Source organism: Rhinopithecus bieti, unplaced genomic scaffold (genome assembly GCF_001698545.2).
Source record: "Rhinopithecus bieti isolate Rb0 unplaced genomic scaffold, ASM169854v2 scaffold_25288, whole genome shotgun sequence".
Taxonomy (NCBI): Eukaryota; Metazoa; Chordata; class Mammalia; order Primates; family Cercopithecidae; genus Rhinopithecus; species Rhinopithecus bieti.
Window position 1 is genome coordinate 820,550 of NW_016811567.1, and position 21,238 is coordinate 841,787.

Here is a 21,238-nt window from a genome sequence, read left to right on the forward strand (position 1 = left end):
TGGATTTTCTTTAAAGATTGCCAGGACTACTTCTAAGCAATGCCATGAAATAGGCAAATCATTATTTAATAATCAGAGGACTTGTAGTTGCAGCTCCAGAACTTATTAGCTTTGTGGCTTTGGGCAATTTATTTATCTTTTCAGAGTGTCAGTATCAATAAAATGAGGACAGTAGTACATATCTCATATAATTGCACTGTGAATTATCACACAACAAATGTAGCTGTTATTATTCTTCCTTAGTATCGCCTGTGCTTAGGGAATAGTTGATGTATATTAAATATATTTGTATTATCATTTGCTTGTCACTTGTGTATGAAATCATAAATATAAAAGCATTCTGAAAGTATAATAGGGCTAGCTAAATGCAAGGTATTTTTATTTATCTGATTTAGTACACCTGTAATATTTTCTGATGTAATGTTCTGATTTTAAATCATGATGATGATGACTATTCCTGAAAAGATAGCCATTTTTAATTTTCTTCTTTATCATCCACCTAGTATAACTGATCACATTCTTAATTCCAGATAGATGCAATAGAGATTGGATGTTTCAAATGAGGGTGTACAGAGCTCCTGCTAGTGCGGAGGCAGAGTGGTTAGGGAAGCCTCCCTGGCTCTTCTGGGCCCCAGAGTTAGTCAGATATGTCAGAATGTCCCACTCAATACAGGATTCTCTTGTGAAAGACTTAGATAATATTCACTTTGCCTTTGCTCTGAACACTCACATGATCATCTATTCCTGCTACTGTAACTTTAATTGTAATATATTTATGTATTTTTCCAGGCCTCTAACCCTGGGCAATTTGAAAATGACAGTGATGCATTGTGGCAGCGAGGACAAGTTCCAGAATCTGTTGTCTGTCACGGTCGAGTGGGAATCAACACAGATGCGCCGGACGAAGCCCTGGTTGTCTGTGGCAACATGAAAGTGATGGGGACCATCATGCATCCCTCTGACAGCCGGGCAAAGCAGAATATCCAGGAGGTGAGCACAGAGTCAGGCCTGGGGCCCCTCCTCTGACACCCCAGTCAGGTGTGCTGGGTGCTCCTGGCTTCTGACATACCTTGTACCACGCGTCTTTACATGTCACCCACTGGTGTGAGATGAACACAATGCTTAAAAATGATGACTGAGCTGCTGGGCATCTCTGCTGAAATTGTAAAGCAGTTCCTCCCTGAGAGAATGAATTTACCTGACAGGAGCAGTGGGCAAGGACAGCATGTCATTGGCTTCACAGGCAGCAATTCTCAGTTATTTTCCACAGGCCATTGACCTTCCTCCCACACTTTGTCAGCTTCCAGAGTTTGCCTTTCCGTCTCTCCACTCATCTTCCAAGCACTGTCTCAGTCCAGTTGTTCCTATTTCTCTTGGATGTCTCCAGCCTCTTCCTTCTAGAGTCCCTGGCACCAACCCTACTGGCCATTATCTTCCCCAGTTCCTTTCTCTAGGAACTCTTGAGAAGCTCCTCCTCCTCATCCCTTACTTGGTCAATTCATCACCAAGAGTTCTGGGCGAAGACCTTTTCCCTCTGTGGAGAGGTAGTTACCCAGAGGTAACTGGAAGTCAGGCCTAGACATCAAGAGATGGCTCCTCTGCTTTGGGCTCTCCCCAGCTATGTGACCTTGGATAAAATGCTTAATCTCCCTGTACTCAGTGTCTTCAGCTGTAAGATGAAAATGATGCCTGCCTGCCTGACACCCTTGGCTCTTTTTTATTTTTTAACCAGTTGAACTGAATCATCTTGGAAAGCTACAACTGCTATGTAGACCATAAGGATAAGGATTAAGGTTCCAGTCCGTTAGCCAGCTACTAACAAAGGTTCCAGTCCGTTAGCCAGCTACTAACAAAGGTTCCAATCCGTTAGCCAGCTACTAACACCTCATTCCAACTTTTCTGCCATTTAATTATTTCCCATTCATTGCTTCTACCACTTCCCCATCATCTCACTCATACTACTTCTCTTGACAGCATTTGCGAAGCTGTGTTTTAAAAGTTCTTTTTCTCTCCTTTCCTTATTCCTTTTTAGCTAGTAGAAGTCCTAATCTGTTCACCATTAGCCCCTCTTCCAGACTGCATTCCTTTCTCAGTGCAAATCTGCACTGGTTTTCCTAAACCAGCCAAGGAATGTCCTCTTTTGCTTAGAGGATTCCAAAGAATGGTTGTAATTGTAGACTTTTATACTGATTGTGTAGCTGCGGTTCATATTAGAAGAGCTGTGACCTACTAGCCAGATGGGAATGCAGAGCTAGAGAGTTCTTACATACATTTCCAGATATCGGTCCTAGATATTGCACCTTTGAACTTTAGAGAGAGATCATCTGTCTGCATTTCAGGTCACACCAACTCAGATTTATCCTTGCAATTGGCTATACAGATTCACTACCAAGTCTTATTAAAATGTAAATTGAATATAACAAGTGAGAAAAGTCCTGTACAACCCTTCCTGATACCACCAGGCTTAACACAGAACTTCGTTTACCAAAAGTCTTCAAATATTGCTTCTTAGTTTGAAGAAAATATATTGTCTTAAAATAACAAGCTTCCGGAGAACTTCTCACATCCCTTCTAAAAAGCCTTCTCCATATAAATAAAATGTCACTTCAATCCAGGCTCTTGAGTGTGAAATTTCTGTATCCCCTTCCTGCTCATGGCAGCATGGTAGAATAAAGAAAATCCTGGTCCGTGATTAGAAGACTAAGAGTTTAGTCCTGACTCTGGCAACCACCAGCCCAGGAACTTTGGCCCAGAGGCAATCTGTGGCTCTGTTTTGTTGTCCGTGAACAGGAAATGCTCATGTTCATTTTACCTAGGTTAAGAGATTTTTATAAACTCATACATGTAAGGTATTTTTTAGCTAGACAAGTCGAAGCAAATAGAAATTATTTTCTATTTATACAAAATAAAAATTACATGTGATTTATTTATTAAATGATTTCATATTAATAGATTTGTTTTAATAGATCTATGCACATTTTTGAGATATATATTCTTAGAAATCTTGTCTGTCCCAATTCACTATTTATTACAGAGATGAGGGAGGTGATTGATAGTAATGTTGGTGATGCTGATGACAGATGTGTGAATTTCATCTTCACCTCTTCCTGACTTAGTTTTTGCAACAAAGAGAGCCTTTCTTTCAAATACTCTGGGGATCTGACACTTGGTCAATTTGATGGCATGCATAGGACTGGAAGCAATTTCTTATTCTTTAATGGTGCATTCTAACCACAGCTGGCTTCTGAATGGATGAGCTGCTACAAAATGTAGTGGTCAAATATGTTGCCTAATACTGCAATTGGGGAAAATGGATATAGGCTGCTGCTTTGCCCTGTGTGTTTCCTCACTCAGGAAACACAGATTGCTTTGTGGATATTAAGTACATGATTATCTACAAAGTCCTGGTTGGGGAGATCTCTGATGCTCACAGGACACAGATCCAAGACATAGAGAAGATGACGCAGATATGACTGAAACCTCTGTAACCGAGGTCCTGGGCAGAGCAGCAGCTTAACTTGCCCACCCAATGGCATCGTGTCTACTGATGTGACTGCAGACTGTGGAAGGACATGCAGCTCTGACAGTAGAAACTGAGCAAAACTAGGGGTGAAAGGACATGCTGAACACTAAAGGCACGTGAAGAACCTCAATGTTAATGACCAAAAACATGAAGAAGTTGAGAGTTGAATGCATCAGTCAAATTCTGTGGTGAAGGCTGAAAAAAGGTAGCAAGATATTTAAAAATTCAAGCCAGAAAAGGAATTCATTAAGATGAAATGCTCAAAGGCTGTTTTGATTTTCTCCTAACCACAACACCCGTGTGCTAGTGGAAGACAAAAGTAGACATGAAAAAAGCTCAAGAAAGTCAAACATGCAAAGTCTCCCTCAGAACCAGGAGCCAAATGCAGAAGTTCCTCTGCTCAGGGTGAGCAGGTGTCATTTAAGCTGCTCCTAGTTCAGACTGCAGCTGGGCTGTGGGCCATCACCCGATGACAGATAGCCTTCCCTGAACAAACTGAGTCCCATGGACTGGAAGGTGTTCTCTGTGATACAATTCTTGAACTAATGATATATTATAGAAACCTTGGGTGTGAGGCAGCATGATGCTGATGGCTATTTGCATTCATGGTCAAAACTTTCCAAAACTTCTGTGGGCAAGGTCAAAGCAGACGCCCAAATTCAGTTTTCAGTTTCTTACTCAACAGGCATTGAAGAGCAAGGCACAGCAGTTAAGTGCTGGCCTGGGTAGGGTTCCTGGGGAGGATTCAAAGAAGGCACATCCTTTGCCTCAAGTGTTTTCCCTAGGCCAAGTGTACACAGAGGGATCATGCAATACAGGCTGCTGTTTATATTTGGCTTTGGGAAATCTACAAGTCCAGAAATTAGAAGAGCATTTTGTTTGAGGAACATTGTCATATAAAATGTTTAGATCTCCAAGTAACCCTCAAAGTTTTTCTTGGTTGAAAATCTGTGTAGAGGATAGTAGTAGTACCAGAGAACCTAACGCTGTATGTCTTAGGGAAAATGCATTCAAGGATCCAGTTTAGAATCCAGGGACCATTTCCCTCTCTGTAGCCTGGACAGCCTGCATGAGGGCACTTTCTCCTCTGCTTTTCATGTGCAGCAAAGGAACCAGCACTGCCTCTGCTTCCTTCTTTACTGGGGGCCCTGTAGGTGGAGCAGGAACAAAGGGGAAAATAGGAAGTGGGCATAGGACTCCCAGGGGCCTATGGCTGAAGAACTGGCTAGGGCCTAGGCAGTACAAGGCCAGTCCAGGCTGGCTCCTGATTGACCCTGTCTCTTCAATTCTCTTCGTGTCAGGGATTGTCTTGCCACTTCAATACTTTCATTCTTTTATTCCTTTTTTTCTATCAAAAATTTTAGGTGCCTATTACATGTCAGACACTTTGCTTGGTACTGTGCAGGTCCTGAGATAAATAAGACTCAGGAATGAAACTTTTACTAAAGTTTAAGCTCCAAATAAGAAACACTCATTGAATCTCCGGTGCTTAGGAGAGCATCTGGCGCATAGTATCTGCTCAATAAATATTTGTTGACTGAGTGAAGGTGCTCACAGTGATAGATACATGCACAGGGCTGTATGGGATTGGGACTGTTCCTTCCAAGTATGACCTGCAATGCCCCCTGCTCTGGCCTTAACCATTCCAGTCCAGTAATGCCAAATTCTGCCTTGGTTGTGCAGATGTCAGTCAGGGTATTTGCTGTCTCGGGCCTTGGTTCATGGTGTTCCCTCTGGCTAGCATTCCTGTCTTAGTCTCATCCTTCCCCCTCCCTTCCTACCTTACATCTTTCCCTAACGCTTAAGGTTATTAATGTATTTAACAATTATTAGTTGAGCACCTACAACATGCAAGGAATTGTACTAGAAACTGGTGATATGGTGGTGAACCATGACCTTAAATATGTCCTCACCCTCACGGGCTATATGTGATGTAGGAGAAGACAAAGAATGAGGTTGACACAAGTTGTCTTGTAATTGTGACTCCTGCTATGAAGGAGAACTGGTGCTATGAGCACATAAAGCAGAGGAACTTTGCCTGGACTTGGAGGTCAAGAGATCCTTCTCTGAGGAACAATGCTTACATTGGTGAAGAAGAAGGTAGGGGAATGGGAAGGAAGAGCTTTTGAGTCTGGGAAAACAGTATGAACAAAGGCTGGGAAGTGAAAGGAGCAGAGTTTGTCTGAGGAACTGGAATAAGCCAAGATATGGGTTGGGCTTCATCATCTCTAGGGAGCCTTCCTTTACACTTCCCCGAGAAGATTTTCAACACCTCCTCAGAGCTGTAATGATTCTCTGTGCATAATTCCATCATTGTACTGTGTTTCTCACATTGTAATATAATCACATATGATTATGTATGTATATATCAGGTGGGTCTTCCTGTCTAGACCACAAACTTTTAAAAGGCATTTTTTTTTAACTTTTATTTTAAGTTCAGGGGTACAAGTGCAGGTTTGTTACACAGGTAAACTTGTGTCATGGGGGTCTGTTGTACAGATTGTTTCATCACCCAGGTATTAAGCCCAGTACCCATCAGTTGTTTTTCCTGATCCTCTCCCTCCTCCCACCCTCCACCTTCCACCTTCAAAAGGCTCCAGTGTGTGTTGCGCCCCTCTGTGTGTCCAGGTGTTCTCATCATTTAGCTCTCAGTTATAAGTGAGAACATGCAGTATTTGGTGTTCTGTTCCTGTGTTGGTTTGCTAAGGATAATGGCCTCCAGCTCAATGCAATTACTTTTTAAATCCCAACACTTAGTAGTGCATGATATGTTGAAGGTGATTGGTAAATATTTGTCGAATAAAACAAAGAATGAATGATGGCAGTAAGCTCAGAATTATACTCTGGAATAACTTCCTAAAGTACAGCTAATCCGTTTAGCCAATTAAGCACCAAGTCACCATCTTTCACAACCAGCCCAACTAGTGAAGGGCCTGAGAATCCTAAACGATGGTGGAAGGGCTCTGCTGCCACCTCAGGGAGTGTGTCAAGGGAGGAGCTGAGGCCCATGACAGTGGTTTTCTTAAAACAACAACAACAAAAAGCATTTTTGGTTCCTCTATCACATGGATGAATGCCCAGGTAGTTTATTTTTAATTGCCAAGACACCACAGGTTTCACAATTCTATTATGTTCCAAAAGAAAATTTAGGGTACCCACAAAGCAAAGCTTACTTTTTTACTTGTCAGATAGACATTAAAAAAAACAGATTCTGCTATTACTATCAATTCATTTACAAAATCTTTCAATTTAAAGAGGAATCCTTTGGATCAAACACATTTAACTTTAGGGAAAGTTCACTGTACTGTCTTGATTGTTATCATTTTGCTGGGACCCCGTAGTGACAGTTGGGACAGCCTTTAACAATGTGACAGCAGTGATTGCAGGTAGAGGATGCCCTGCTGGCCGGGTGGTGTGGGGGATGGGTGTTCAGGGGAACGTGGGTGGCTGGGTCCTGAAGGGTCAGCAGTTGGGCAATCCTGGCTTGCAATCCACTTGAAGAAATTATCTCCAGCAAAATGTCCAAAAGCAATTCAGTAACGTCTCTGGGTCACTCTGGGCATTAATTTGAATAGCAAATATCTATGTGAGTAAAATCTGCTCTTCTTTAATTAAATTAGGTTGACACAAATGAACAGCTGAAAAGAATAGCCCAAATGAGAATTGTTGAATATGACTACAAACCTGAATTTGCATCTGCAATGGGAATAAACACTGCCCATCAAACAGGTACACACACAAATTCCCCTTTTAATTTTGTATTGCCAACTATTAAAATTTTAATTTCCTCTTTATTTTGAGGTTATGTGCTATGGCATTTGACAACACTATGTTGATCTAACTTGTTCTCTGGGAAACTCATAGTCACTAGAACAGGAAAGCTTAAAGAATTTCTGGGTCATTTTTATTCAACACCCCCACTCCTCCACCCCAAGGTACTGGTGGAGTAGGTTGACTATATAGTTTCTTTGCACTGAAGTCCTCTTGCTCATGGGCTGAGGGTTCAGGGACAGATGGCTGCTCAACCTATGTGAGGAACGGCATTTGGCAGTCAGGAGATGGAGGGAGAAGGTGGCAGGGTAAGCAGATGTAGATAAGAGAAGGGGTAAGCAAAGTGATGTTTATACTCCAATCCTAAAGAAGGAAGGAGTATTTTAGGGGCAAAGGCTTCCTATAGGAAAAGAAAGGAAATCAAGCTAACACCCCACCTTTACTTCTATGGACAGGAATTTTAAGGCACTTACCTCCCCCTTTCCAATATTTGGCCCAGAGTCTCAAAAAACAAACAAACAAAACCACTCCCACTTTTAATCCTATAGTGGTTCTTGGCTCAAAATTCCTCCTTTGCTGAAAATTCATTGTGGATCAAAGCAAAAGCTTAGTGAGTTACTGAGGATTTTCTCCAGAAAAGTCTTTCTTTGAAGAGTAAACCTTTGGAGTGTTTTGTATATAGGAATGATTGCCCAGGAGGTGCAAGAAATCCTGCCCAGAGCAGTAAGAGAGGTTGGTGATGTCACTTGTGAAAACGGAGAGACCTTGGAGAACTTCCTCATGGTGGATAAGGTAATCATCGAAAAGATATCAGCTGCTATAAGCTATCAGTCTAGGGATAAACCCCCTTCTTTGATAGAACAATGGGCTGAAACATCCAACCAGGAAGTGGGACATTAAAATAATTCTTCACTGAGTTGTGGAGTGAGTAGGTATCAACTGTCTTATAATCGATATTCAATTTGATCATAAGCACCAAAAAGAAGTTCCATATGACAAAAAGAAAATGCATATGCAATAGTAAGAATTCCAGTTCAGCAGGTCTTGTTGTTGGAGAAAAACTGGCACTAGGAAAGTCCACTTAGCATGAATGCATTTGAAACAAGGGCCAAACATCACGATAAATACTGACAAAAAGTTTTAATTAGACTTCATCTTTTAAAATGGTAATAAACTTATGAAAAATGCATCATATTTTATGTAATGCAACTTAAATTATAATTACGCAATGTGTTTCTTCTTAGAATGACTAAAGATTAAGTGAAGTGTTGAATTTTTGGGGCGTAGTTTTTTTTTAATAAAACTGTTTGACTTTTACAGTATAATCATAAAGTGGACCATTTTTACAAACATATTCATGGGCCTGATCATTTTTTCCCGAGGGCCTCTCTTAATTCTTTGATATCAAATCATTCTCTTTTGAAGGAATGCCACCATGCCTGTAGATTAGCTCCCCTTCATTTGGTAATGGGTCTAAATCTGCCAGTTCCTTGCTTGTGGATGCTGTGTGTATGATTTGAGGAGTTCCCTAATACCACATCTATTGATTCTATGAAATCCTGCATTTTTGCAAGGTTTGCAAATGCACTCTGATGCTGGTTTGTTTTATACTGCATTATTACATTTGATGCTGAGAGGAAAGACCAATTGATGTAAGGGTTTTGTAGTCATGGGGAGAGATGCTTGAGTGGAGACTAATTTATAATTTGTCAGTTAATGGAGGTAATGCTCCCTGAACTTCAAAGTGCACATACATCACTGGGAATCTTATTAAAATGTAGATTCTGATTCTGCAAGAATGGGGTGAGGCCAGAGATCCTGCAGTTCCAACCAGCCTCCAGGTGATGCCAATCTTGCCAACCTTGCTGGTCAGAAGCCACATTTGGAGCAGCAAAGCAGAGGATGCCTTTTCATGTTAGGCACCACCACCATCTTCCACCTACCAGCCCCTGTACCACAAACACTTAGATGACATGGTCTGGGAGGTCTGCTCAGCCTAGGGCTGCAAGAGCAGAGTGGCAGAAGTTGACTTACTGCCTCCTGTGTCCCAAGAACATATCTTTGCTAGAAGCAATTCTTCAGTCTCTCTCCCACACTTAGGCTATCATTTCACTTGAGAGGTATGTCATGAAACATTTATTTCTATATTTATTTCCCAGGTTTTTTTTTTATTGTGGTAAAATACACAAAATATAACATGTATTATCTTAACCATATTTAAGTATACAGGTCATTGATGTTTGATACGTTCATCATGTTGTACAACCATCACCACCATCCATCTCCAGAATTATTTTTCATTTTGTAAAACAAAAACTCTGTACCTGTAAAACAATAACTCCCCATTATTCACTTTTCTTAGCCCCTGGCAACCACAATTCTATTGTTTGTTTCTACGATTCTGACTACATATAAGCAGAATCATAGGGAATTTCTTTCTTTTTTGTGGTTGGCTTATTTCACTCAACTTAATGTCCTCGAGGTTCATCTATGTTGCAGAGTGTATCAAAATTTCCTTTCTTTTTAAGGCTGAGTAATTTTCAGCTTTATTCACGTTTTGCGTATCCATTCATACATTGATGAACTCTTGGATTGCTTCCATGTTTTAGGTATTGTGAATAATGCTGCTATGATTGTGAGTATTCAGATGTCTCTTCAAGATTCTGTTTTCAGTTTGGGGGGAATATTTACTCAGAAATGGAACTGCTGGATCATATGGCAATTCTATTTTTAATTTTTTGAGGAACCACCATACTGTTTCCCACATGACAATATCATTTTACATTCCCATGAACAGTTCCCAAAGATTCCAGTTTGTCCAAGTCCTCACCAATGCTTGTAATTTTCTTTTTTTTCTTTTTTCAAACAGTTGCCATCCAAATGGGTGTGTGTGACATCTCATTCTAGTTTTGATTTACATTTCCCTAAGGATGAGTGATACTGAGCATCTTTTCATGTGCTTATTGTTCATGTGTATATCTTCTTTCGGAAAATGTCTATTCAAGTCCTTTGCCCATTTCTGAATTGGGTTGTTTACTGTTGTTAGGTTTTAGGAATTCTCTATATATTCTGGATGTTAATCCCTCATGAGATATATAATTTGCAAATATTTTCTCCCATTCTGTGGGTTGTCTTTTCACTTTCTTGATAGTGTCTTTATGTATGAAAGTTTTAAATTTTAATGATATCCAATGTACCTATTTTCCCTTTTGTTGCCTATGCCAATGGTGTTCTATCCAGGAAATCGTTGCCAAACCCAATATTGTAAAGATTGTGCCCTTTGTTTTCTTTTAAGAGTTTTATAATTTTAGGTTTTACATTCATGTTTTTTATCCATTTTGAGTTAATATTTGTTAGGTAAGAGTCCAGCTTCATCCTTTTGTATATGGATATCCAGTTTTCCCAGCACCATTTGTTGAAAAGATGGTCCTTTTCACGTTGAATGGTCTTGGCATCCTTGTCAAAAATCATTTAACCATATATGTGAGAGTTTCTTTCTGTGCTGTTTATTATATTCCATTGGTCTGTATGTCTGTCTTTATGCCAGTACCACACTGTTCTGATTACTCTAACTCTGTAGTAAGTTTTGAAATCAGGAAGTGTGAGTCATATGGCTTTGTTCTTATTTTTTGGGATTTCCTTGTCTATTTCCAGGCTCTTTTAAGATCCCATGTGAATTTTAGAATGGGTCTTTGTATTTCTGCAAAAGACAATTTTGGGATTTTGATAGGGATTGCATTGAATTTGTAGATCACTTTGGGTAGTGTTGACATTGTAACAACATTAAGTCTTCTAATCCCTGAACATGGGTTGTATTTCTATTTATTTATGCTTTCTTTAATTTCTTTCAGCAATGTTTTGTAGTTTTTATTGTACAAATCTTTTACCATGTTGGTTAGTTAATTCACAAGAGTCTTATTCTTTTTGATGTGATTATAAATGGAATTTTTTTCCTAGTTTTCTTTTCAGATTGCTCATTGTTATTATATAGAAATGCAGCTAATTTTTGTGTGTTGACTTTGTATCCTGCTACTTTGCTGAGAAATTTATTTTTAATAATAAAATACTGAAGTCTTCCAATAAATTACTTAAAAAATAAAATAGGGCCCATTTTATTATTTTTAGGGCCTATTTAGAAAGGTCCTTTTAGGAAGTAAATTATTAGAAAACCTAAGTATGTTATTATTAAAATAAAATTAATGCTTGTTTTCATAAGCTTTCTGTCATGAAAGGAAAGGAGTATAAGCACAGCTATTAGTCCCAGGGTACCGCCTTGGGATCATGTCACCAGGCTGCCAAGGTGGGGGCTTATGGGGTTACCCTCTGGAAGCAGCTATATTACTTCTGGATGTGGTCCTCCACTAGAAAACTCAAAAAGAAGTGATCCTGAGTGGCAATGTGTAGGTAATGTCTTCCTGTGGCAGCCAAATAATTAGTTCTCTCCTTTGTTTCCAGTATTTTCCTATTCCCTAGTTGAGTTGATTGGGAATAGTTGAGACAGAATTTTCTCTTTCTATCAGGAGTTCCAAGGTCATCCTCCTTCTTCTAGGAGAGGCTACAACCTAAGCTCATTCCTAGGAAGGCAAAGTCAGAGGTCTGGGGAGGTAGGGGGTAGCATTCCTGTTCCAGGAAGTCAGACTCATTCATAGGTCACCTGAGGAGAAAACCATGCCAAGGTAGCACTCAGTTTATAAATTGGTAAAACTCACAGGAGTCCAGGATGGAAATGTTGTGATTCTTTTAAAAACAGGACCCTGGAGTGATGCAATCTGTGGAGACGTCACTAAGGCCACGCTCACTTACAGAATCTGTAACACCACAAGCAAGTGAACATCTCCCCACTCTGATGATGCAGGAGAAGCCCCGTAGTGTGCTTTGCCTCACTTCTGAGGATAGACTTTGCTAGTTTAACACTCAACACGGTGGGCTATCCCTCCCTACCTTATAAAAGCCTCACAGAACATCTCCTTTTTCTCTCTTATTAAGAATACAGGTAAAGTGGCTCCTCTTGTCCCATGTTCTTTGTTAATTGTAAAACAAGCAGGATGTACAGTGAGCCTCTTGCTTTCCTGGACTTCTACCTATTCATGTGGGCAGTGTGGCTTTGGTTGCCACCTCCAGGGCTGCTTGTTTTAAGGAATTTTGCCAGGACGTCCTGGGCTTCATGTGCTGTAATAAGTGCAGGAGGTCAGATAAAGGTGCAGCCTCTCCATTCTTCACTCCATTTCTGTCCCACCACCTGATCCTTTTTTGTAAAGAAATTTTCATTGAAGTTCAAATGCAAGTTAGAAACACTTATGAAACTGTTGAAATATTGCTCCCCATGATTGCTATGTCACTTCTGCAGGTACCTCACAACTTGATGCCAAAACAGGAAAAAGAATGGCTGGATCTTTATAGACTGTCTATGCAAGCAACCAAAGTGGGTGATCGTTGTCAAAGTTGGTACAAGCAGCTTTTCTTTCTCCCTTCTCAGGAGAGATGACCTTACAAGATAAACTACTTATCTGGGGTAATTTGCCTGTTCTCATAAATTCCCCATAGTGTCCCTGTGCTCCAGTGAAGGCCCAGTGGCAGGAGGTGGAGTGAGAGGGATTGGGAGTGACACTGAAAGCAAGGGGACCTGTAGGCTGTAGACACCGACCTAACCCTGTGTTAGACCAGTGGCAGCTTGGCCTTTTTTGCTTGTTCATCTGTCTCATTATTTGGCAACTTTATTTGTTTCTGTGATTCTTTAGGGGCAGGTGATCACATTTTTTGAACATTATTATTAGATGTGCTTGGTGTAAGAGAAACATACCAGTAAATGTAAGTACTGCCTTAAAGTCATTCACAACTGAACCTGTTTAAAGGTGAGGTGTGTCTTGTGAATAATTATTCCTCGGACAATTCATGTTTTTTTTTTAAATTTAAGATTACATCCTGTACACTACCCTACTGTGGCTTAGTATGTAGGTACTTTTCACTCATTAATTCTATTTTTTTTAATCATAATGTACCAGGAATTGTCTATTTGAATGATGCAATGATAAGTAACCCTTAGTTCCTGTCTCAAAGTAGCTTATTGTCTAAGAGGGGGATGATAAGGCAGGTACACAAGTAATAAAGCTCTAAGTTATAATGTGAGAAATACTATGGGATGCATAAATAAAGCACTACCTCAGCTCAGAGGAAGGAGAGAAGAAAGCTGGAGACGGGGCAGAGGTTCACAGATGGAAAAGAAGGGGGAAGCCTTGAGAAGCAAGCAAAGGAAGACACGATGGACCTTAGGGACTGAAAGTGTGGCCAAAGGAGGACGGACGGCCTCTCAAACCTTTCTTTTTCTTGTCCATGATATGCAGTTAAACACTCAGTCCTATTTTTCTTCCTTTGGCAATATCTTTGTATATGAGTTCTCTTCTTTATTCTCTTTATTCTTTCTATTTTTCTCCCACACTATTATAATGATCTCCTAACTGACCTGCTAGCCACCAGTAGAATTATATTCCTTAAAAACAAAGCAAAACAAATCTCTGATCATACAATCTCCCTTTCCCACTGGCCCTTTATTGGCTACAGACTGTTATAACCCCTCCACAATCTGGATGGAGTCTTCTCTTTCTAACTCGTTTCCTAATGCTCCCATAACCCCTTAATCCCATGATGGCTTCAGTGCAGCCAGACTAAATGACCTTCTCACCTTTTCTCAAATAAACTGGGCCCTTTCAGAATATGATGTGTTTGTGTCCTTACCTTGGAAGGCTTTGCTACTGCTCAACACTTTGCACTGAAAACTCCTACATATTCCTTCAAACCCTGGCATTTCCGTGTACTGCCTAGCTTTCAACTCTTTCCAGTAACTTCCACCGCTCCCCTTTCCCAGACACAGGTACCTTTTGTTTGCCAGCCCCTCCCTCTCTCTGTTCCTCAAACCTGCCAAGTATGTTTCTGCCTCAGATCTGTTCTTTTGAGTGGTTCTCAGCCCTAAAGACTCTTTAGATGATCTCATCATTTGGACCTTAATGCCGAGGCCTTCCTTAACCACCCCATCTAAAATAGTCCCTGCATCACTTGGTTTCATTTTGTTTCTAAGAGTCAGGGCCACTGTGAGAAAGTGTAGTGCCTTTGCTCTAATTTAAAAAGGTGCCTCCTCTGGCTGCTGCCGACCCTATCCATCCCGTTGGTTGGTTGGGCCTCTGTGCTGTAAACAAACTGTAAACTTGTTCAGGGCAGCCTGGAGGGTATTTGCCCCTAACTGAAATCATCTTGTTTATTCCCAAACTTTTTTTTTTTTTTTTTTTTTTTGGCCAGTCTCTCCTATTAGTTGTATGAGAGCAGAAATTTATGCTTTTTAAAACTATCCAACACTTTATTGTGGCTTTTACCCCAGAACTTCAAGTGCTGTAGGAATTCAACAAATATTGGTAACATGAATTAATGAATTCTGTGATGCCGTGGTTGATCCTGTTTCTGTAGTGCCTTAGGCCTCTGCATATACATCTTCTAGAGTATTTATCACATTGTATTGCCATTCTCATTCCATTATCTTTCTCCTTCACTAGACTGTGAGACTCCTGAAGTCAGAGAATCTGCCTCATCAATGCTGTGTTGATTAGTATAGTATCTGATACATTGTGGATACCCCTGATAAAAATTCGTGTACATTAATGCCTGAGTTTTTAAATCTCCATGAAAGGAAGAGAAGTGATTTTATTAACTTAAGGAAATCTGAAGGAGAAGTGATTTTCTGAGGAAAAGATAAGGTCAATTTTGGCTTTGAGATGTCAACTGGACATTCAGATGAAAAAAAAAAAGTCCGGAAGGAGACCGTGAGTGTAGAACTTGGGAGGGCAGTTAGGGTACAGAGGAAGCTGCAGTCATGGATGAAGATATTAAATAAGAAGGGAAAGCTTATGGGTATAGGTCACAGGTTGCAAGCCTGTGGCCAAGTCTGGGTTGCGGACATTTTTCCCCCATAGTGTTTTAAAACATTTCAGATTTGTTCCCTACATTTAAAAATTAGGAGGTCTTCATAAAAAATATCAGATTTATGGCTTCTTTGAAATATCAGAAGGGCTGGGCACTTGGGCTAGGAAGTGGCTCCTCCAGTGAGGCTTCATGTGCCCTCACATCACTGCTACCTGTTACCTTCTTGGCCCTATGGGCTTTCGAGTTTATATGGAATGAGAAACAGAAAGAACCAAAGAACCAAAAGCAACACCTTGAGGAACACACCCAGTTAGGGCCTGTAAAGGAAGAAGAGAACCTGTGAGGGCTGGGAGGATTGGATGAAAGTAGGAGGAGAACATGGGGCAAGCACATTGTCAAGTCAAGTGAATGAATAGGAGCAATAAGGAAATGGGGAGGAGAGAGATGAGATGTGAGGCACTCTCTGGAACAAATACAAGGAGTGGGGTGCAGGATACACACAGACTTAATTTTATAAAATACTGCCTACTGTTGCTCAGTTCTCATTAACAACAGCAATGCATGAGGCTTACTGTTTCTCTGTATCCTCAACACCTGACATTATCAGACTTTCTAAAATTTGCAATTCTGATTGAGTTAAAGGGGCATCATATTGTTTTAATTTACCTTTCTCTGATTAGCAATAAAGTTTTGCATCTCTTTCTTATGTTAGCTATTAGGTTTTTCTTTCTGTGAATGGTTTGACTCAAGTGTTTTATTGGGTTAACTTGTCTTTTTCGGGACGAGACTATAACTTTTCACTTGACTCTATTATTTTATTTTTTCCTGGTACTTTCAAAAATAAAATTAATATACCAAGTCTATAGTAACAGCTTAAGAGACTGACAATTATTTTCTATTTCAATGCCTTGTTAGCTTCTTCCTAGTGCTAATTACACCTTTGAACTGTATTATTTATTTGCAGTTTTTTTTTTTTTTTTTTTTTTGAGACGGAGTCTCGCTCTGTCGCCCAGGCTGGAGTGCAGTGGCCGGATCTCAGCTCACTGCAAGCTCCGCCTCCCGGGTTTACGCCATTCTCCTGCCTCAGCCTCCCGAGTAGCTGGGACTACAGGCACCCGCCACCACGCCCGGCTAGTTTTTTGTATTTTTTTTAGTAGAGATGGGGTTTCACCGTGTTAGCCAGGATGGTCTCGATCTCCTGACTTCGTGATCCGCCCGTCTCGGCCTCCCAAAGTGCTGGGATTACAGGCTTGAGCCACCGCGCCCGGCCTGCAGTTTACTTGTTATTGGTCAATCTCTCCCACTAGAAAATATTCTCTATGAGGACAGAGATCCTGTCTACTTTATCTAATTGTTTTATCCCTGCACTCAAGTGAGTGTCTAGCATATCATAGGTGCTTAATAAAGAACTACTGATTGTGGTCATCAATTGAATATTGAGGTGCATGTGTCAGGTACTGAGTTGGCCCTGAGGAGTCACAAGACAAAGTCACTGCCTTCAAAAGGAGCTTGTTAATCATCTTGGTAAGACAAGAAATCAAAGAATTATAACAAACTCTGATATTTGCTAGTTCAACTGGAAACTTGTCTCAGTCAAGGACTGAAGCCCTTTCCACAGAAAATTGCACTTATCTAAAAATAATAAAAATTAAATGAGGCTTCTAAGGCAAACAAAGGGCAACAATACTGCACACAATTTTAAACACTTTTATGAATCTCGTGCTCTTTCCATGTAAAGCGGAAGAGAAATGAGTCCAAGATTTGTCCTCTTTGCAAGAGAAATATGCTTGCTAGAGAAGCCCGTCCTCCAGAGACCTGTTGAAAAGCCACCTGGAAGTCTGAGCTTCCACACCATCCCAGCAGCCTGCTTTTCTGGTTTAAGGATTCTGTTTTTTTAAATCCATGTCAGGGCCTAGTACGCTCTCCACAAAATCAACTCCTGGACAAAAATCTAAAGCTGAGTTTATTCCAAGCCCAAACAATTGCCAGACACACCCATTGGCTAAAGACAGTTTTTCTCCCTTTAGCAATCATTTTTACAATGCTCAATTACAGGCTATTTTATTCCCATGGTTTTATTATACAACATCAGTCCATGCAACACCAGATGCATCATTTACCATAAGGAGAGATTTTCAAGTCTGCAATGCTGTCTTATGAGGAAAGAAATAAGGGCCTATTTCAACTTCTTGAAGCTTGCTTTGCCATCAGGCTAAGTTACCCTCGCTCAGTGTCGCTAAATAAAGGGTGAATTGTAGCTTCCAAAGAGAGAAGAAATCAGCTCCTCTGCCTGGCTGTGCCCCAATGTCTTGGGTACATTATCTTTAGACCTGCAATGGACCCAGGAACTTCCAAGCTGTGTTCTGCCTAGTCCAGGGGTTTCCTGGAGGGGGTGGGGTGAGAGGGAACTCAAGGGCTTTCAACTGTTTCCTGAGCCAATCTCGTCGCAAAGAGGACAGGACCTAACCTGGGTAGAAGCTGGTTTGTTAGATATCATCGAATCACCAGCCCATTGCCCTAGATGATAAACACTAGTGTTTGTTTAATTCACTCACATTTCCATGGGCATTTCCCAACATGAAAAAGGAATTTGGACCTTAGGTGTCTTCTTTGTTTTGTTTTTGTTCTGTTTTGTTTTGTTTTTTGCTTCTCTGAGAGAAACTTCAGATAAAAGAATAAACTAGAAGCTGGTACTCTCTTCATTTCTCTAGAGAGCAACACTATGACCTCTCAGTGCCTCATGCCAGGAGCCACTTGTAAGAATATTTATTCATTTAATCATCAGATGTGTACTGAGTTACTAGTTTGTGCTGGCGTGCCAACTATGGATGAGATGTGAGCCCTGTCCAGGTGAGCCCACTCTCCAGGTAAATCTAACACCAAGTTTAAGGAAGGTGGGAGCAGAGGAGGACAGGTGATTCAGGTAGAGGAAGCAGCATGTGCTGGATCCAGAGGCTAGAGGAATCCTGCCGTGTTCAGTGAAGGGCAAATGGTTCAATATGGTGAGAGCATGAAGCGTGAAAGAGGCTGTAGTGAAAGATGAATTTTAGATAAGGGATACCCGCACTGAACTCACTAACAGCTCTGATTTCACGAATGCTTTCCTGTTGTTTTCATGTGCAATACACTTGCTGGTCTGCCTCCAGTGTCCATTTAGAAAACATGCTCATTCTGTCCATAGGTACCCTAACTCCATAGCAAGTCTCAGTGAGTAAAAGATTCTTAGGTGAATTGAAGCAGTTACCACCTTTTACTTCACAATCTCATTGGCAAATTTTGGTGGCAAGCTGGTTTAATCATTTTTACATCACAACTGTAAAGTTGTGTTTCAGCTGAGGTAGTGGACCCCATTTAAAACCGTTAATAGCTGGACAAAGTACAGTAATTAATTGGGTTTAATTACAAAATGGTTAGTCATCAAGGATGAGCATCAAATGGGGAGACTTTTCAAAATGCCCCTCAGCCCTAATGGATCCAAGCTTCTTTAAAACTTTTTTTTTTTTTGTAGAGATGGGGTCTCACTCTGTTGCCAAGGCTGGTCTCGAACTCCTGGCCTCAAGCAGTCTTCCCACCTTGGCCTCCCAAAGTGCTGGGATTACAAGTGTGAGCTAATGTGTCTTGCCCATGAATCCAAGATTCTACATGGGGTTCAGACATGTGTATTTAGAAAAAAGTTCCTCAGGCATCTGTGATATGTGTTCTTGGTTCAAATCTGCTCATACAGACCTAATCACTTGCATAGAAAAGAACATTTTCAGAAAAACTCTGGATTATAGTTTTGAACATATTTATACTGGCTTCACTCTGACAGTGGGGGACAGAAGTCAGAACTCCAAATATTTCAGTAAGCGTCAACCCCTATAATATGTATTGGAAATTTACTTTTCAGTAATTTACTATTGGATAGATCCATAAAGTCAGAGCCAACCATAATTATAATCAGGAAAGTGGTAGTAAATTTCCTCTCCACTTTTATTTCCTCTTGAATAGGAAAACATATGAATTATCTCCTTGCCTATTGGATCCACCTGTAAGATATATGGTACTGGCAAATTTGAGTTGGAGAAATTAAAGCTGACCTTTTATCATTATTGACAAGTAACCAGGCAATTGCAAACATTGCTTGTAGCCTATGAGGCAGTATTGAAAGTCCTGTTGAGGAAAACACTGCAGAAAGAACCTATTGCAGTTTAGAGGGGACTTTATTATCATTCTCCATAGTCTGCTTTGGCTTGAGTTAAATCACAAATTAATGTATTAAGCAATTTTTTTTTTTAAAGGAGAAGAAGCCGGTTACCAAGGGAAAAAAAAGAATATCAGTAGTGTCAGCGAGGATGGAGAGAAGTGGTGGCTTTGTGAGATTTAGGATATGGAACTGACAGTCCTGCATGGTAGATTGCCTGCCAGTGAGCAGGGTGCAGGGAGGGGTCAGGGAGGACGGCTGGAAATCTGTTTTGGGCTGCTGGTGGACATCAGCTGACCATGTGATCCACTGTAAATAATACAGCTGTATTTACAGTGTAAGGCTCTCTACAGAATAAACATAGTAAATAATGATTTAACATTTATCATGATTTGGAATTGTAGAATGCTGTTTCTATCTTCATAATTTCTGCCTTATTTTTATTACAACAAATTTGGGAGTAAAGGAAAACCTGTACCAGGATTAGAAAATTTAGAAGGGCTTTTGTCAGGAGATTTTGTTTTGTTTTGTGATTTAAAAAAAAACACTTTTAATGAAAATTTCAAATGTATAAAAAACTAGAGAGAATAGTAATGAAAACCCATGTATGCCTCACTCAAATTCGCCAGTTATTCATATCAATTCTTGTCCATTCTTATTTTATTTAAATCACTCACCAACTACCCTCTTCTACCAGCTAGATTATTTAAAGCAACCTGCAACATCATACTATTTTATTATAGATTTTCAATATATTTTCTAAAAGAAAATGGCCTCTTAAAACCAGAACCACTATAACATTATCACACCTAAAAATGTACAGTAATTTCTTAATAGTATCAAATCCAATTGGTGTTGAAATTTCCCCAATTGTTTTTACATATGTATGTATAAAACAAAGAAACAAATACATGCAATCGTTTTAGTAGACATTGAGGATTATTGCCTAGATTTATTGTTCCATTAGGGGTTGGAAAATAGTGATACTCTATCATTTCTTCTTTATTCTCTGGAATTTATTATCTGGAATTCTTCTTAAATGAACTTTCAAATATGTAGATTTTATATAGGATAGGCAGGATAAAGTTTTATTCTTTTATTTACAAAATTTTTAAAAAATGAGTTAAGCCCTTAATGTCTCCCAAAGGTAAATAATAAACTATTTTTAAAACTTGAATAGGATTTTGGATGCTTTTAAAGCACATTTGATTCTTTGTTCTCTCATAGTAATTAGTCCTTCCATGTTCTATCTTTGGCCAATGAGAGTTTCTTCAGTTAGCTCCTGAGTCATTTTGACCCAACCACAGTACTCTATGATAGCTTCCTTATTTTCTCATATTGAAAGATATTCCAGGTTCACTTCAGACTTATCCTACCCCAAATCTGGAAGAGTTCCAGGTTCACCTCAGACATATCCTCCCCCAAATCTGGAAAAGTACCCCAAATCTGGGTTCTTTCACTGGGAATGGTATTTAGAGACTACAATGAGGAGTCTTCATTGTTAGTAGGTGGGAAGTTTTTTTTTCCAGTCCTTTTTACTTAACATAGCTAGAAAATATCTTTTTCTGCCGGGCGGCGGTGGCCTCAGCCTGGTAAATCCCAGCACTTTGGGAGGCCGAGACGGCGGATCACGAAGTCAGGAGATCGAGACCATCCTGCAACACGGTGGAAACCCCGTCTCTACTAAAAAAATACAAAAATAGCCCGGGTGAGGTTGCGGGCGCTTGTAGCCAGCCTCCTCGGGGAAGGCTGAGGGCAGGAGGAATGGCGTAAACCCGGGAGGCGGGAGCTTGGCAGTTGAGGCTTTGGGAAAGATCCGGCCCCACCTGCACCTCCAGGTCGGGCGACAGAGG

At 40.3% G+C, this 21,238-nt stretch overlaps 1 protein-coding gene across 1 annotated transcript in view; it reads left to right on the forward strand.

Annotated features, from left to right (window-relative positions):
* MYRFL (myelin regulatory factor like) overlaps nt 1-21,238 on the forward strand; it is a 112,649-nt gene that overhangs the window by 62,874 nt on the left and 28,537 nt on the right. The window contains exons 11-13 of the mRNA XM_017894064.1: nt 790-990; nt 7,144-7,252; nt 7,977-8,086. Of these exons, the coding sequence (XP_017749553.1) occupies nt 790-990; nt 7,144-7,252; nt 7,977-8,086 (420 nt within the window). The remainder of the gene's footprint in view (nt 1-789; nt 991-7,143; nt 7,253-7,976; nt 8,087-21,238) is intronic.